This window comes from Microplitis demolitor, chromosome 4 (assembly GCF_026212275.2).
Source record: "Microplitis demolitor isolate Queensland-Clemson2020A chromosome 4, iyMicDemo2.1a, whole genome shotgun sequence".
In the NCBI taxonomy this organism is placed as follows: Eukaryota; Metazoa; Arthropoda; class Insecta; order Hymenoptera; family Braconidae; genus Microplitis; species Microplitis demolitor.
In genome coordinates, this window is record NC_068548.1 from 1,400,637 (window position 1) to 1,418,113 (window position 17,477).

Genomic DNA, 17,477 nt, shown 5'->3' on the forward strand with positions numbered 1-17,477 from the left:
TTTAAACAAAAAAACACTTTATTTATTTATTTAATCACGAGCGCGACAGAATCCGTGTTACTGCAATGGCGGCAATATGAAATTGTTCCCAGAAACACTTGCGCAGAAGTGGGGGAGGTAACGAAGACTGCGCAGTAGAGGTTAAATTTTAGTACGCATGCGCAGGATGCCTCTCAAAGTCCGTTAGTCTCTCGCGAATTCGAATCTCTCGTAGTCGTTGTCTTTATCGTTCGTCAAAATAATTAATTTAATTATCGCGCGCGTAATTTAAAATCTGTACTTTTAAATAATTATTTAATTAATGGTAATTAGTTTGTGATATTAATTTGAGTGTCAGTGAGTGTAAATTTTTGAATTATATTAAATTCAGTGCCGAGTTAACTCTGGTGTAATTCGACGCCATTTTGATTGTCGGAATTTCGAGTCGCGAATAAAAATATTCGAGTTTTTTTTTAATTAAAATAATTTTATCAAGTGGTTTTTATTGTTTTGGGATTAATTAGTTGTGTTAATTAAATTTAATTAATTAAGTGAGTGTTTGTGTGTAATTTATTTATGTGCTGGAGATAGACGAGTACGAGAGAACAAAATGGCGGGAAGAGTAAGTAAATTTAAAAATTTTAATAATTTTTTTTGCATAAAAAATTAACGGGTAATTAATTTTCTGTAATTATTTCATTGTTTTATTTTATAATTCATAAATTTCGTTAATTTAAGTTAAAAATTAAATTTTGAATTTTCCCGGGTGTTTTAAAAATTGGCGCGCTATTTAAAATACTGTAGTTTAAGTTTTAATAATTTATTGAAGTAAATAGTCGGTTTTTTGAAATTATTTTTTCTTTTTTAAAATTTGAAAATTATTTTTTTTATATTTAAATTTAAAAAATTTTAAAACTCGCGGTATTTTAAATTCAAAAATGAATTTATTCGGTATAATTTTAACAACAAATTTATTTAAATATCGAATTATTTATTAAATATTACAATTAATTATAAAATAACATTAATTAAATTATTATAATTATAACAAAAAATTATCCAAGAAAGTCGTAATTAGAAACGTCATCAAATTGCTGATTTGGTTGGTTACTGTTGTTAATTGGCCGTACATTCATTTGCCCTCTCGGTCCGACCATTTGCTGCTGCATTCCTAGAACTTGTTGTCTGTATTGTTGTGGATTGTGTTGCTGAAATAATCAATTAATTAATTTATTAATTAATATTGAATAGCAACAGTGCAATAAAAATATTAATAACCAGTGTATCAATTAACCTGCTGAAGTAAATGTCGCAGCTGCAAATTACTTGCCATCACCGGTCTCATCATTCTTTGAGTATTCGGTTGCTGTCCAGCCATACCAGCATTTGGGTTTAATCCTCTCTGTGCTTGTTGTTGAGCCTAAAAATTAAACATAGACATTTATTTTTGATATTTTTTATCAATTTTATAAAAAAAAATTATAATTTACCTCAATTTGTTGCTTAAATTGCATTTCTTGCTGTTGTGCGACTTCTAAATTTTGTTGGATCTGAAAATTAATTAATTATTAATCATTAATCATTAATAATTGATTATCAATCATAGATTATCAATCACTGATCACCAGCCATCAATAATTTATCACCAATCATTGATCATCGATCATCAATTACCAGATATCAATCACCAATTATCAATAATTGATCATCATTATTTAAATATCGATCATCAATCATCAATAATTGATCATAATTGATTGAATATTGATCACCAATTATCGATCATCAATCACTGATTACCAATCATTAATTATTGATCACCAATAATTAATAATTGATCACCAATAATTAATATTTGATCACCAATAATCAATATTTAATTACCAATCATCAATAATTGGCCATCATTAATTTAATATTGATCACCAATCATCAATAATTGAACATAATTGATTGAATATTGATCACCAATCAGATCATCAATCACTGATCACCAATAATCAATAATTAACCATCAATAATCATATTTGATTACCAATCATCAATAATTGTTCACCAATTATTGATTATCGATCATCAATGACCAAATATTCACCATCAATCATTGATCACCAATAATCATTAATTGATCACCAATCATCAATATTTTATCATCGATCATCAATAACCAACTATTAATTATTGATCATTGACTCCAAATTATTGATCATCGATCACCAATTAATAATAACCAATCATCAATTATCGATCAAAAATCATCAATCAATAAATATTTCCATACATTAACTTCCAACTGCGACTTGTACTGAGCTTCCTGTTGCTGAGCAGCCTCCAAAGTCTGTTTCAGCTGATGAATCTTCATCAAATTCTGCTGCCTAGCCACTTCAAAATTATTTTCATACATCTGTCTCTGTTGCTGCTGATGTCCACTGATCATACCCCCACCCGAATTCTCAACCCCCTGCTGCGCCATCGCGCCTTGCAAGTTCATCTGACCCTGATTAGGCTGCTGGTTGCTCAGTCCCTGCTGCTGAGTAGCAACTTGGGTAATCTGACCACCTCCCATAGTCATAGTATTTGTTTGCGACATCATGATTCCTCCCTGAGAAACAATTCCTCCCGCCGGCGGCATCTGCGGCGGAATACTCGTAGCAGTCGAAGGTCCACCTGCGCCTCCAGCAGATGGTGGGAAAATCTGCCCTCTCGTGGCAGCATGGCTTGTTTTTTGATGCTGAATAACTTTTCTCAGCCTATCAACAAACGCCGTCTGATCATTAGGAATAAATCCTAGATACGCTCGTTTCTCAGCCGTATAAAGTAAAATTAGGACTTTTATTTCACACGCCGGCAGAGCCGGAGCAGACGTAAAATGAACGCAACCAGCAAATCCCGTGCTCATAACCTTAGTCAAAGAGTCCAAAGCATCACAAGGTGTTGGATGGAACAAAACACTCCTAGAATTTTTCAAATACGCGCCACCTATGCTACCAATCAGCTGCTTGGGCATCAGCTGCATGATCAATTTATGCGGCCAGGAATCAGCTTTCAACTCCGGTTCGTTGTCCTTAGCATTAGCAGACACCTGACATGGAACCTGACGTGTCTGCTTTTGAGAGTCCGTTGGATTCTTGGCCTTTTCCAGCCACTCGAGGACTCCCTGCCAAATAGGAGGTCGTTCTCTGGTCGCGACCTGACCCGTGACAGCTGCTGCTGGTTGATGCTGCGGCGCTGCTGCAGTTGTCTGCGTAACCGTCTGCTGAACTGGAGTCGGACCGGAAGTTCCAGTGGAACTGACAGTCATGGGTGCGATTTGCATCGTCTGCTGCTGCAACTGTTGCTGCTGTTGCTGCTGCAGCTGCATGTTGCGGATCTGCTGCTGTTGCTGGGGAGTAAGCTGGGCCTGTTGGTTCTGCTGAGGGGCCTGGGGTGCCGGGGCACTGGGTTGCATTCCATTGGCGTCCATTCGTTGGTTGAAGGGGACATTGATGCCCGTCAGGGCTGTTGGCGGTTGTGTCAACTGGGCAATTAAGGCGCTGCCTTGATTGTTGGACTGGACAGTGGCCCCGGGGGCGATGAAGGGAGTCCGCCATCTTGCTTGTGGTGCGCGAGCTGGGTGATAGTTTGGTGGAGCTGTTATTTGAGGATTGAACACTGGCCGGCCGGGATTCATTGGAACTGTCATGGCTGGAGCTGCTCCGTGATTGACTCCGATGTTTATTGGGGTCGCGTTCCGGAACGCGGGGTTCTGGGGCGCGGGTGGCTGGGGAATGTTCGCGGGTTGGTTGGTGTTGGGGCTGTCGTGGGCTGGAACTGGGCTTGAGGGAATCTGGACTGTGTTTGCGGCTGCGTGGACTGGAGTTACGTTCGTTGGGGTCACGGGTCGCTCTTTCAGGTTGTAGTTGTGGAGGAGAACGAGGTTGCGAGGGTCTTTGGCGTAGTTCTTGGTCTGGGAGCTTTGGAGATCCCCACCGGCGAGCTCGAATAGTTTGAAGAACTCGGGGATTTTGCGGGGAGAGACGATAGAGAGGTTGATGTTGCGTTTTTGGAAGACGGGTGGGAGGGATTCGATTGTGTAGTTGAGAAATTTGTAGGATTCTTGGACGGAGATCTGATAAGGCGGAGAGTTGCAGACGAGGATACAGTGCTTTTGGGAGGCGGTGCTGGGCTCGCGTTCCAGTTGGAGGTCTTCGAAGCATATTAGAGCTGTGGCGAGGCCTTCTGCTATGTTTGCGTGAGATTCTCCGCGGCCACCGACCATTCTGAAAATATTTATTTTGAGTTAATTCGATATTTTTAGTTCGATATATCGAAATTTGACTTCATAAATCGATATATCAAAATTTGAATTCGTATATCGATATATCAAAATTTAAATTCATAAATCGGTATATCGAATGACAAAAATTGATTTTTGTAAGTCGATATTAAATAATAAATCGATGTAATGAAAGTTGAATTGGAATCGATATATCGAATTATGGTTCGATTAATCGATATGAATAAATCGATCATTCTAATTATTAACCAATGAATCAAAATTTTAAACTGATTTAAAATAGTAATAAATAAATCGATGTATAGAAACATGACTCGATTTATCGAAATCCACTCATCGATATATCGAAATATCAAAAATCGATTTTTGTCCAAAATTCATTTTTTAAAATTTAAAATATCAAAATTTGAAACAATAAATTGATTTATTGCAAATTTTTAAAGTAGCAGTAGTTTTAAAAAATTTTCCCGCTCATTTTTAAAAAATTTTTCTAATCACAAGTAACTTATTGATAAAAGCACATGAGTCCATGCAGCCGACATCAGACAAATTTAAAATTATTTATAACTCGAGTAAATAATTAATAAAATTAAATTTAAAAAAATTTTAATTTCAAATTTGTCTGATTTCTGCCACTTCAGTTTCTCTATATCGAATCATACAAATTAGATACTTTTAATTACTGTAATTTAAAAAATAATAAAAAAAAACATACTCCAGATTATCTAGTCGCTGCAACAATTTATGAGGATTCGAATACGGACCAAATGTGTCAGTGCACGGTCTGGGTAAGCAATCAGCAGCATGATAGATAACGATTCCATACCGCGTCGTACTATTTTCCGTCACATACTCCCGATCTTCAATATTACCCTGGTTGAAGTACTCCAAAGTCGGTATCAAATAATTTGTCTTCAAGTCATTAAAATACGCGCCATTTGCTGCAGTTCCTTCTATCACAAAAATAACATCTGCTTGCATACCATGCTCTGTTGCATTTACGACCATTTTATTTTTTTTAATTTCAATCCTTTGTCAACAAATTAAATTTCACACGAAACTTTTTTTATTGATAAAAAAAAAATATATATTTTTAACCAACACAATTTTCACTATTTTATATATATTACATATATATATATTGTCTTCATATTTATTATTTTAAAAAATTATTAAATAATTTAATTGTTAATTAATTAATTATTTAATTAAAAAAAATTATTTATCACGTCCACTTAATTTTATTTTTCTTTAGGTTATGAGTTATGACGCACGACTTGTGTACACGATGACGTAGAAATTTATCTGCTGACGATAATATAGAAATTTTTTCATTTTCCCACTCTAATGACCATTGTCGCTGTCAAAAAATCCGCGGGAAATTTAAATCGCGTAAGAAAAAAATTAAAATGTCAAAAATAATTATTTAAATATTCCCGCACTTTTTTAAAAAGTTTGAATTTTTTATTCAATCTCCAGTATCTCCTCCATAAAATTTCGCGGGAAATAAAAATTTTCCAAGTTTCCTTGGTAGGAAATAAAATGTTTAATTAAAAAATAAATTTTTTTACGTGACGTGTACGGACATAAACGTGTTCCGATACGCATGCGCAGTAAAACATTACGTGGCAGTGTAACAGTCACGAGTGTAAAAGAGACAGCAGCAACTAAATGCTGTCTGAAGTGTAAAAAAATAAAAAAATTTAGTGAAAATTATTAAAAAAAAATTATAATTAATCACCCGCATTATTGTAATTATAATTGTCTGTTAATTAGATTCAATAATTACTCTTTTATTCGTTAAAATTCATTGCGACATTTAACGTGACATATTTTGGTTTAACATTTATATACATATATATATATATATATATATATATACATACATATATATATTTATATTAATAAAGTGATATTGTGATGATTTAATTTCAAATTTAATTCCAAGTAAGTAAATTATTTTTTAAAAATTCAAATAATTTTTTTACCCGCCATTAAAAAATTTTTTTTTGCAAATTAATTAATAAAAAAAAAAAAAAAATTTGATCCATATGTATGAAAATTTTTAAGGTTAATCGACATATTTTTATCAAAAATAAATATGGCGGTGGGTAAAAAGTGGGGGTGGATTTTTGGGGTTAGAATTTTTGAAATAAAATTTTTGGTAATGTATAATTTTTTTAAAGCGTAATTATGAATCAGCAATACATGCAGCAGCCACTTTATGGTCAACCTAGACCAGGTTATGATGGATTGAACTCCAATGTCCCTAATATGAAGCCAGGAGCACCTGGACCAGGTTACCCTGGGCAAAAAGTCCCCGCCGGTAATCAAGGAAACTTTTATAATTACCAGGGCGATCCAGGTGCAAATGGACCAGCTCAAGGAACCGCGGGGTTGACGAATCAGATGTCAAACATGAGTATCGCACCGGTAAGTTTATTTGTGATAATAATTTTCCATGAAATACTACTGTTTATTTAATTACAGAACTATCAAGGCAATATGAATGGATTTAACAGCGATGGTAACAAGCCTGGAGCCCCAAGTCTTCCTCCGAACGCAAACTTCAATCGATATCCAGGAGACACACAGGGACCGGTAAGTATGGGCCAAAGGCCGCCGTCTAATTCAAGTGCTATGCAAAGTGGGCAACCGGAACCTCCAGGAACTCAGTCACAGCCGATGAATTTTATGCCTCGACCTACGAGATATCCACCAGGAGTGAGCGCTCAGCAAAATTCATTCGGAACACAAGGAACTAATTTATCAGCACATGGTCAAACGGGAGGACCACCACCTGGTCCTGGTCCTTTACCACCAACTGGATCATTTGGATTACATGGACAGACAGGTCCTGGTCAATTACCACCAACTGGACCACCTGGATCAATTGGACAACCTGGTACTGGACAACTACCACCTGGTCCTGGTCAATTACCACCAACACAACATGGCCCTGGTCAATTACCACCAACTGGATCACTTGGACAACCTAGTCCTGGTCAATTACCACCAACACAACATGGTCCTGGTCAATTACCACCAGCACAACATGGTCCTGGTCAATTACCACCAGCACAACATGGCCCTGGACAGCTACCACCTGGTTCTGGACAATTACCATCTGTTCCTGGTCAATTACCACCAGCACAACATGGCCCTGGACAACTACCACCTGGACCTGGACAATTACCACCTGGTCCTGGACAATTACCACCTGGTCCTGGACAGTTACCACCAGGACAACCAGGAGCATACCAACAAAATATAAATTACCAACGTGGACCACCACTGCCAGGTCAACCAGCTCCATTCCCACCGAACCAATCTCCCCTACGTCAGCCTTACCCTCCATACCAACAACCTCCCAACTACCAAGCTCAACCTCAACCTCCAACTCAACCTCAACCCCCATACCCCTACCAAGACCCTTACCGTTCCTACCACCCGCAGCAAGGTGTCAACATGCCTGGAGCCCAACCCTTCCAACCCGGAGCTCAGCCCGCTCAAGCCAAGCGCCTAGACCCCGAGTCAATGCCCAGCCCCATCCAAGTAATGCAAGACGACCAGAAAACCCGCGGCGGAACTTTCATAACCAACCAAAAAGGCCTAGTTCCCCCCTTCGTCACCACGAAATTCGTGGTCCAGGACCAGGGGAACGCCTCGCCCCGGTTCATTCGCTCCACAATCTACACCGTGCCCACCACCACCGACATGATGAAGCAAACCGGAGTCCCCTTCGGCCTGATCCTCAGCCCCATGGCCAAGATCTCCGAGGGCGAGCAAGAACCGCCTATAGTAGACATGGGGGAAGTTGGTCCCATCAGATGCAACCGTTGCAAAGCCTACATGAGTCCCTTCATGCAATTCATCGACGCCGGGCGACGTTTCCAGTGCAGCTTCTGCAAAGCGACAACCGACGTTCCCCAAGAGTACTTCCAACATCTAGACCACACCGGCCAGCGCATGGACCGATTCGAGCGCCCGGAGCTCATGCTCGGTACCTACGAGTACCTCGCAACGAAAGACTACTGCCGCAACAACACGTTCCCTTCTCCCCCGGCGATGATCTTCGTCATCGACGTCTCCTACAACAACATCAAGTCCGGAATGGTCGCTCTGCTTTGCCGATCCATGAAAGAGATAATCTCTAACTTACCCCGCGATACCTACAGCGAGCGCACCAACATGCGCGTTGGCTTCATAACCTATTCGACTTCCGTTCACTTCTACAACGTCAGCGCGTGTCTCACCCAGCCCCAGATGATGGTCGTCGGTGATGTCCAAGACGTCTTCATGCCTCTCCTCGACGGGTTCCTCGTCGACCCCGAGGAATCTGCTGCAGTTATTGACAGTCTGATGCAGCAGATTCCTGCCATGTTCGCGGAGACAAGGGAAACTGAGACCATTCTCGCACCGGCAATCCAGGCTGGTCTGGAAGCTTGCAAGGCCTACAATTGTGCTGGGAAGCTCCTGGTCTTTCATTCCTCTCTCCCCAATGCTGAGGCTCCTGGTAAGCTGAAGAACCGGGACGACCGGAAGCTGCTGGGGACCGACAAAGAGAAGACAGTTCTCGCGCCACAGAATAGCGTTTACAATAACCTGGGTCAGGATTGCGTCGGCGCTGGTTGCAGTGTCGATTTGTTTGTCTTCAACAATTCCTACATCGACTTAGCGACGATCGGTCAAGTCTGCCGACTTACCGGCGGAGAAATATTCAAGTATACTTATTTCCAAGCAGACACTGATGGGGAACGTTTGGTCCAGGATATCATCAATGACATCACTCGTCCGATAGCATTTGATGCAGTGATGAGAGTCAGGACATCAACTGGAGTCCGTCCTACTGATTTCTATGGCCACTTCTTCATGTCTAACACAACGGACATGGAACTGGCGGCGATTGACTGCAACAAGGCGATCGCGGTTGAGGTTAAACATGATGACAAGTTGACGGAAGAGGAAGGGGTCTATGTCCAGGTAGCGCTGCTGTATACTTCTGTTGGTGGGGTCAGGAGATTGAGAATCATCAATCTTAGTTTGAGGACCAGTTCGCAGATGACGGAACTGTATAGAACTTGTGACCCTGATGCGATTGTTAACTTCTTTGCTAAGCAGAGCGTGGTCAAGATCATTGAGAACTCGCCGAAGACTATCAAGGACCAGTTGGTTGCTAGATGTGCGATGATACTTGCGGCTTATAGGAAACATTGCGCGAGTCCTTTCAGTGCAAGTCAGCTCGTTTTGCCAGAGTGCATGAAGCTGCTGCCGCTTTATGTCAATTGTCTGCTGAAGAGCGACGCGCTTTCGGGAGGTAGGGACTTGGATTGATGATTGGCTGGGATGGAGACTGATGACTAATGGGGTTTTGTTGCAGGTTCTGATATGACTATTGATGACAGGTCATTTGTTATGCAAGCTGTGGTCACGATGCCGCTCTATACTTCTGTAATATATTTCTATCCGCGTTTACTGCCGTTGCATGATCTTGATACCCAGGCTATGGAACTCCCACAGCAGCTGAGGTGCTCTTTTGATAAATTTACTGATGATGGAGCGTTTTTGTTAGGTAATTATTGAGTGATTGTTGGTTTTTCTGGCTCTGGATTGGGATCTTGGGAGTGGGACGGCTTAGGAGCGGAAACTATTGAGTTTAGAAGAAAATTTATTAAGACTTTTTTGTAGAGAATTTAAAGAGCTACAAAAAACGTCTTAGTAGTTTTTTTGTAATTTCAATATTTTTCGAGATATTGCAATGATTGATTTTATTTTTAGAAAATGGAATACATATGTTTATGTGGTTTGGTTTGTCTTTATCAACGGAATGGATCCAAGCTGTTTTTGGTACTCCAGTGGTCGATACCGACCGCAGTTCTATACCGATTCTAGATAATCCGTTAAATAAACGGGTGAGAGATATTGTCAATCGTGTTCGTATGGAAAGATATCACTGTATGAGGGTAAGTTAACTTTAAATTAAAATTCTGGCTAAAATATCAAATATATCACTAAAATGTACTAATACATTTTTGTCGAGAATTTAATTTTCTACAAAAAAGGTCCTTACAAATTTTTCCATAACTCTAGTAGTTTACTCAGAAATTCAAATTTTAAATCTCGAGAAATTTTAGTGTGATCCCTGATAAAAATTATCAGGTTATTCAAACTTCAAATTAAAATTCTGGCTAAAATATCAAGAATATCACTAAAATGTACTAATACATTTTTGTAGAGAATTTAATTTCCTACAAAAAAGGTCCTTACAAATTTTTCCATAACTCTAGCAGTTTACTCAGGAATTCAAATTTTAATCTCGAGAAATTTTAGTGTGATCCCTGATGAAAATTTTCAGGTTATTCGAACTTTAAATTAAAATTCTGGCTAAAATATCAAAAATATCACTAAAATGTACTGATACATTTTTGTAGAGAATTTAATTTCCTACAAAAAAGGTCCTCATAAATTTTTCCATAAATTGGATAGTTTAGACGCAATATCAATTTAAAATCTCCCAAAAATAAAATAACAAAATTTTCAATAGAAATTCCAATAATTTTGTCTTTAAATATTTAAATTAATCATTTTTTTTGCAGTTAACATTCGTCAGACAAAGAGACAAATTAGAAATGGTATTACGTCACTTCTTGGTAGAAGATCGTAACAGTGACAGCAGCCCTAGTTACGTCGATTTTCTTTGTCATATGCACAAAGAAATAAAAACTTTATTAAATCAATAATAAATTAATTAAAAAAAAAAAAGAAAAAAAAATAATAATAATTACTAATTTAATTTAAATAAAATAAAAATAACTCAATGAATTCCATTAATCAATTATTTTAATTCATTAGTTTATTTTTATTTACTTTTTTTATTTTATATTTAAATTTCATAAAAAATTATAAACGAAATAAATCGAAAATTTTTTTTTTGGTTTTGAAAAAAAAAAAATTTTAAGTACGCGGACAAAATCTCAAGGTTTCCCGACCAAGACGAGAAAGATTCAAATTGCAAGGATATTTATAACTAAATGGTGAAGAAAAATATATGAATAAATAAATAAATATATATATATTTTAGTTTTTAATTTTTATTTTGTTATGATTTATTTGTAATGGTTTAAATGATTTATAAAATAATTATATATGTATAATTTTACTAAGTGAACTAGGTAACAAAATAAAAAAATTTAAGGTCAATGTAAAAAAAAAAAAAAAATTAATAAATAAATTTATATATCAAAATAACATTTTTTGTCACTTTATTTTCATATTTTTTAACCCGCTATGAAATTTGAAATTTTTGAAAAAAGAGAAGCTTTTGGTTTCGGTCCGATTTTCAAAAATCGATAGAAAATCTAGACTCAGCTCTTTGAGTTTGAAAACAGTCGAAACTTGGAATTTTCCAGCAGTAGACCATTTTTCCGATTTTTAAACCAAAAATACTCATAACTCGTAAATGTAAAATTTATAATACACAAAACGCTATAGATGATGATTATGAATATTGGAGGAGATTGAATGGAGATCTGGAGAGAGTAGAAAATTTTTGGCGGGTTTGGGATAGTGATTTTTGAAAAGAGCGGGAAATTTCCGTTCATTAGAGTGGTCACATCGATATGTTTAAAAAAAGTTGGAAAATCGTGTGACGGTCAAATCTTGTGACCCAATAAATGACCGAAAATTCAATTTTCTCAACTTTTGACATTTTAATCAAAATGAGTAGTAGAAATTTTTATCAATGACTGTCATACTTAAAAAAATTACATATTTTGTCACTTATCTTCTAAATCTGATACATGACCCAATAGATGACTGAAAAATTCAATTTTTTCAAAATCTAATCACCAGATTTTCTTAAACTATTAAATTATTTCCACCAAACCTTGAATTTACACTTTTTCTCGTGACCTTGAGGCCAGTGATCCAATTGATGACTTAGAAATTCCATTTTCTCAGTTTTTGATCATCTGATTTTTGAAAAAATTTTTCAGAAAACTCGCGGGCCCGAAAAAAAAAAATTTTTTTATTGGGTCATATTTTCTCTGAGTAAATAAACCAGCCATATAATTCGTCATATATATATATATATATATATATATATATATATATATATATATATATATATATATATATATATATACTATGTCATATAAATTAAATCTAATTATCAATAGTAATGAATAAATTTTTATTTATTTAATTTACTAATTATATTAAAAAAAAAAAAAAATTAATAATAAATTCTGCAGTGGAAAGAAACTTTCACGCTTTTTATTAATGACGATTTTTAATAGATCCACTTACCGAGTTACTTTCTACCTCAATATCGCGCATCGTTATTTTATCAGTTGCTCTCTAAGTGTGTCATGAGTATGTCGCGCATTTTATAAATATTGTAGTTGATAAAAATATTTTTTTATTATTATTAAAAAAAAAAAATAAAATAAAATGCAAGTAGACGATTGCGGTCACGTCCTTGAACTAGACCAAGCATGTATTACTTTTAATTTTGATAGTGATAGTAATAATAATTATTCGATTTATTCGCTCACTTCTGATTGCAATTCCGTAAGTAATTTTTAAATTTTTGTAAAAAGTTTGAATTTACAAAAAAAAATGTTTTAGTGCCCGTACACAAAATTAAGTGACTTGGGATCGAAAAACGAGAGTTTTGTGTTCAATAGTCAGAAATCTTGGAATCTGCGTATTTTCAATGGGTCGGAAAATTTTGAACCCCAGAAATATCGGGATTCGGATGATACTCAGTTTGTATTTTTAAATTTGAATTTTGAATTTTCGCGGGGTTTAAAATTAGGGTGATTTTATTTTTTAGAGGTCTAGTGTGCGAATTGAAGCCGGATTTTGGCGAATTTGGAATTTATGAAGCATTTGATGACTGTCATGTTGAAATAATTAAACAGCCCTCAAATTTTTACACTCGTAAGTTTGAGTTCAGACGAAAAAAAATTTTTTTTCAAGTATTTTTTTTAGAAAATATGGCTGACAGCATAGTCATGCATGATCACTCATGATCACGCATGATTATGGTTGAAAAACACTCAGGCATGATCATTTGCGATCATACATTATTCATGCATGATCATGTTTGATGATTTATTCCTCATCATGCATGACCACACATGATTGAATACGACTTTACATGGATCATGTTTGATCATGTCTGAATCATGCGTGGTCATATTTTATCATGCATGATCATGTCTGATGGTTTATTCCTCATCATGCATGATCACACATGATTGAATACGACTTTACTTGGATCATGCATGATCACACATGATTGAATACGACTTTACATGGATCATGCTTGATGATCTCTGAATCATGCGTGGTCATATTTTATCATGCATGATCATGCCTGATGATTCATTCCTCATCATGCATGATCACACATGAATGAATACGACTTTTCATGGATCATGCTTGATAATGTCTGAATCATGCATGATCATGCATTCCAATTTTTTAATAGAAATTAAAAAAACTAATTTTCAATAAATTAATTTTTAGCCCTCGTCATTATATTTGGCACATTAATAGTTCTATTCACTCTAACCATTCTCGTAAAATCTATAATAAAATACTACAAATCAAAAAAACGATCTGTCATAAATGAAGATCCAAAACCACAAAAAAAACGTATCCAGTCAATCGACAGCTTCCGGGGGTAAGATAAAATTAATTATCTCTTCTTGCCCAATTGATGACTTAGAACGAAAATAATTTCCCAGATTAAGCATACTGATGATGATTTTCGTAAACAATGGCGCTGGGGGTTACGCCATTTTGGAACACGCGACCTGGAACGGATTATTTATAGGAGACTTGATATTCCCGTCTTTCATTTGGATCATGGGAGTTTGTGTCCCGATATCTCTGACGTCTCTTCTCTCTCGCCAAGTCCCCAGACACAAAATAATAGCGAACATTATAAAAAGAAGCTGTTTGCTATTCTTTATTGGTGTCTGCCTAAATTCACTGGGCACAGACGCAGACCTGAGTACGTTGAGAATTTTTGGAGTTCTCCAGCGCTTTGGAATCGCTTACTTAGTTGTCGGTTTAGTCTATACATTGATGAGTCGTCGCCATGACCTGGAATTCCAACGGGGAATATTTAAAAATTTATGCGACTTTATTTTACTGATTCCCCAGTGGATTTTTTATATCACGATACTTGTTGTATACTTGGTAATTATTTTTCATTTGGACATTCCAGGATGCCCGAGGTAATAAATCTTCCACTAGTGTAATTATTAAGAATAAGACTTTGCGTTAAAATCAAATCTTGTGGAATTTTAGAAACTTAAACCATTTACCTGGGAAAAATCATCATGACTGATTATTTGCCAGCCATGAGGAAGCATGATTATAAACGACCATGCACAATCATGAATTGAGCATGGTCATGCAGACTCATGCATGATTTTTCGTGAATTAGATATGACAATTTTTTTCTCGTCATGCATGATCAAACATGAATTAGGCATGGTTATGTATGATCATGCATGATTGAGCATGATAATACATAACCATGCATGATTGAGCATGGTCATACATAACCATGCATGATTGAGCATGATTATGTATGATCATGCATGATTGAGTATGGTTATGTATGATCATGCCTGATTGAGCATGATTATGTATGATCATGCATGATTGAGCATGATTGTGCATGATCATGCATGATTGAGCATGGTTATGTATGATCATGCATGGCTGTGTATGATTATGTATGATCATGCATGATTGAGCATGGTTATGTATCAGCATGCATGATTGAGCATAATTATGTATGAGCATGCATGTTCGCGCATGAATCAGACATGTTTATGTATAATCATTCATGATTGAGCATGGTTTGTATAATCATGCATGTTCGCGCATGAGTCAGACATGTTTATCTACCATCATGCATGATTGAACATGAATGAGGCATGATAATGACTTTCTTGTTGTACATTATTGTGAATGATTAATCATGACTGCATGATTTTGTATGACGATGAAAAATCATGCTCAGTCATGCATGATTTTTAATGACTCAAAAGTCGAAATTCTTTCCCTATCATGATCATGCATGATTGATTCATGAATTTGCATAAATCATGCACGATTGATTTTAGAATCATGTTTGGTCATGCATGATGATTATTTCCCGGGTAAACAAACCTCTGAAACGACCCACAATTCAACCCTAGACCCGAAAGCACTCTAAAAAAAAATCAAAAAATTTTCAGAGGTTACTTAGGACCCGGGGGGCTGCATGAAAACAGAAAATACTTCAACTGTACCGGTGGATCCACTGGATACCTCGACAAACTAGTCTTATCTAAACACCTCTACCAATACCCAACCATCGCCTCTGTTTACCAATCCGGACCGTTCGACCCCGAAGGATTGATCGGGTGTCTTCCGACCATTTTCCAAACTTTTCTGGGTGTCCAGGCTGGTAAAATCCTTCGGGTCTACAAAGATTGGCGAGCTAGGACCGTTAGATGGATGATACTCGCTCTTATCTACGCGGCCCTTGGCTCCATTCTCCACTTCAATGACATCATTCCAGTCAACAAAAATCTATGGTTAGATGCTACCCCATCAGCGAAATTAATCGACTGAGCCAAGCAGTTAATCAATTAATCAATCAATCGACATGTTTCAGGTCAATCTCATTTGTGTTAGTGACTACAAGCTTCGCTTTGACCATTTTTACGATTTTTTATTTATTAATCGACGTCGTCAAACTGTGGGACGGATCACCTTTTCGTGTACCAGGTAATTAATCAATTAATCAGTTAATCATTCATTACTATTTATGTTTACGAAGACTATTAGACTCATTTATTTAGACTATAGTCGTATACGTAAAGTTGACAATTCTTTTGAAATTCAGACAAACAATTAGTCTATTTTAAAAAATTATTCATTTTTAAGGATTTAAACCCGATAGATGACTGCTAAAATGTGACTTCTAAATGAATGACTTAATAGATGACTGGAAAATCTAATTTCCTCAGCTTCTAACAACTAGATTTTTTTCAAACTAAGAAATATTCCATCTAATTCCCGCCATGGTTCCAAATTTTCATTTTTTCCCCATTAATCTACTGACTTTTAGAGTAATGACCTTATAGATGCCTAATAGATGCAATTTCCTCAGCTTCTAACGCCTAGATTTTTTCAAACTAAAAAATATTCCATCTAATTCTCACGAGATGTCCAAATTATCACCTTTTTCCATTAATCTATCGACCTTTAGAATATTGACCTGATAGATGCCTTTGAAAAATAAAATTTCTTCGACTTCTAACGCCTAGATTTTCTAACGTAAGAAATATTCCATCTAATTCTCGCTAGATGTCCAAATTATCACCTTTTCCATTAATCTATCGACCTTTAGAACATTGACCTGATAAATGCCTTTGAAAAATAAAATTTTCTCAGCTTCTAACGTCTAGATTTTTTCAAACTAAAAAATATTCCATCTAACTGTCATTAGATGTTCAAATTATCACCCTTTCCCATTAATCTATCAACCTTTAGAATATTGACCAGATAGATGCCTTTGAAAAATAAAATTTCCTCGACTTCTAACGCCTAAATTTTCTAAACTAAGAAATATTCCATCTAATTCTCACTAGATGTCCAAATTTTCACCTTTTTCCATTAATCTATCAACCTTTAGACTATTGACCTGATAGATGCTTTTGAAAAATCTATTTCCTCAACTTCTAACACCCAGATTTTCTCAAACTAAAAAATATTCCATCTAATTCTCACTAGATGTCCAAATTTTCACCTTTTTCCATTAATCTATCGACCGTTAAAATGATGACCTAATAGATGACTGCCAGAAATCCCTTTCCCTCGATTTCTACCGACTAAATTCAACCAGATTATTATTTAAAGGTATGAACGCACTTGTTATGTACATCGGTCATCAAATGTGCTACCAAATTTTCCCATTTCATTGGAAATATGGAAACATGAATTACCACAGCTGGAAAACCATAAGCGCTCTATGGGATGCTGCTATCTGGACAGTCATCGCCTATATTTTGCATTATAAAAAAATATATATAACCCTCTGATCCATTTCTCAAAATTCAATTTCCAAAATTTTCCCTCCCAAAAAGGAAATTCCTCAAATAAAAAATTCAATTAATCATAAATAATTTATTCATTGTCTTTACATTAT

General features: G+C 36.0%; 3 protein-coding genes across 3 annotated transcripts; 2 read left to right on the forward strand and 1 right to left on the reverse strand.

Moving 5' to 3' along the window:
• Positions 1–939: 939 nt before the first annotated feature.
• LOC103570840 (mediator of RNA polymerase II transcription subunit 25) lies at positions 940–5,519 on the reverse strand. Its single transcript, XM_008548723.3, has 5 exons — positions 4,971–5,519; positions 2,261–4,238; positions 1,470–1,529; positions 1,274–1,399; positions 940–1,187 (listed from the first exon to the last, which is right to left on the reverse strand). Exons 1-5 carry the CDS (start codon positions 5,261–5,263, stop codon positions 1,035–1,037), a joined length of 2,610 nt encoding a protein of 869 aa, XP_008546945.1. The 5' UTR covers positions 5,264–5,519; the 3' UTR covers positions 940–1,034.
• A 369-nt stretch (positions 5,520–5,888) lies between these two features.
• Positions 5,889–11,171, forward strand: LOC103570851 (protein transport protein Sec24D). Its single transcript, XM_008548733.3, has 6 exons — positions 5,889–6,202; positions 6,442–6,688; positions 6,746–9,572; positions 9,636–9,827; positions 10,034–10,218; positions 10,852–11,171. Exons 2-6 carry the CDS (start codon positions 6,449–6,451, stop codon positions 10,993–10,995), a joined length of 3,588 nt encoding a protein of 1,195 aa, XP_008546955.1. The 5' UTR covers positions 5,889–6,202; positions 6,442–6,448; the 3' UTR covers positions 10,996–11,171.
• A 1,467-nt stretch (positions 11,172–12,638) lies between these two features.
• Positions 12,639–17,448, forward strand: LOC103570907 (heparan-alpha-glucosaminide N-acetyltransferase). The gene is made up of 8 exons (XM_008548801.3): positions 12,639–12,826; positions 12,884–13,023; positions 13,092–13,198; positions 13,790–13,946; positions 14,011–14,505; positions 15,520–15,861; positions 15,942–16,054; positions 17,189–17,448. The coding sequence occupies exons 1-8, from the start codon at positions 12,707–12,709 to the stop codon at positions 17,368–17,370; spliced, it is 1,656 nt and encodes a 551-aa protein (XP_008547023.1). The 5' UTR covers positions 12,639–12,706; the 3' UTR covers positions 17,371–17,448.
• Positions 17,449–17,477: the final 29 nt, after the last annotated feature.

Bases quoted from the DNA above. Each gene is read 5' to 3' on its own strand.
- LOC103570840 (XM_008548723.3), bottom strand. From the start codon at position 5,263: ATGGTCGTAAATGCAACAGAGCATGGTATGCAAGCAGATGTTATTTTT. The intron at 4,239-4,970 runs GTATGTTTTTTT...AAATATTTTCAG, and splicing joins CAGCGACTAGATAATCTGGA to AATGGTCGGTGGCCGCGGAG. The intron at 1,188-1,273 runs GTTAATTGATAC...TGATTATTTCAG, and splicing joins TGCGACATTTACTTCAGCAG to CAACACAATCCACAACAATA.
- LOC103570851 (XM_008548733.3), top strand. From the start codon at position 6,449: ATGAATCAGCAATACATGCAGCAGCCACTTTATGGTCAACCTAGACCA. The intron at 6,689-6,745 runs GTAAGTTTATTT...ATTTAATTACAG, and splicing joins CAAACATGAGTATCGCACCG to AACTATCAAGGCAATATGAA. The intron at 9,573-9,635 runs GTAGGGACTTGG...GTTTTGTTGCAG, and splicing joins GAGCGACGCGCTTTCGGGAG to GTTCTGATATGACTATTGAT.
- LOC103570907 (XM_008548801.3), top strand. From the start codon at position 12,707: ATGCAAGTAGACGATTGCGGTCACGTCCTTGAACTAGACCAAGCATGT. The intron at 12,827-12,883 runs GTAAGTAATTTT...AAAATGTTTTAG, and splicing joins TCACTTCTGATTGCAATTCC to TGCCCGTACACAAAATTAAG. The intron at 16,055-17,188 runs GTAATTAATCAA...TATTATTTAAAG, and splicing joins ATCACCTTTTCGTGTACCAG to GTATGAACGCACTTGTTATG.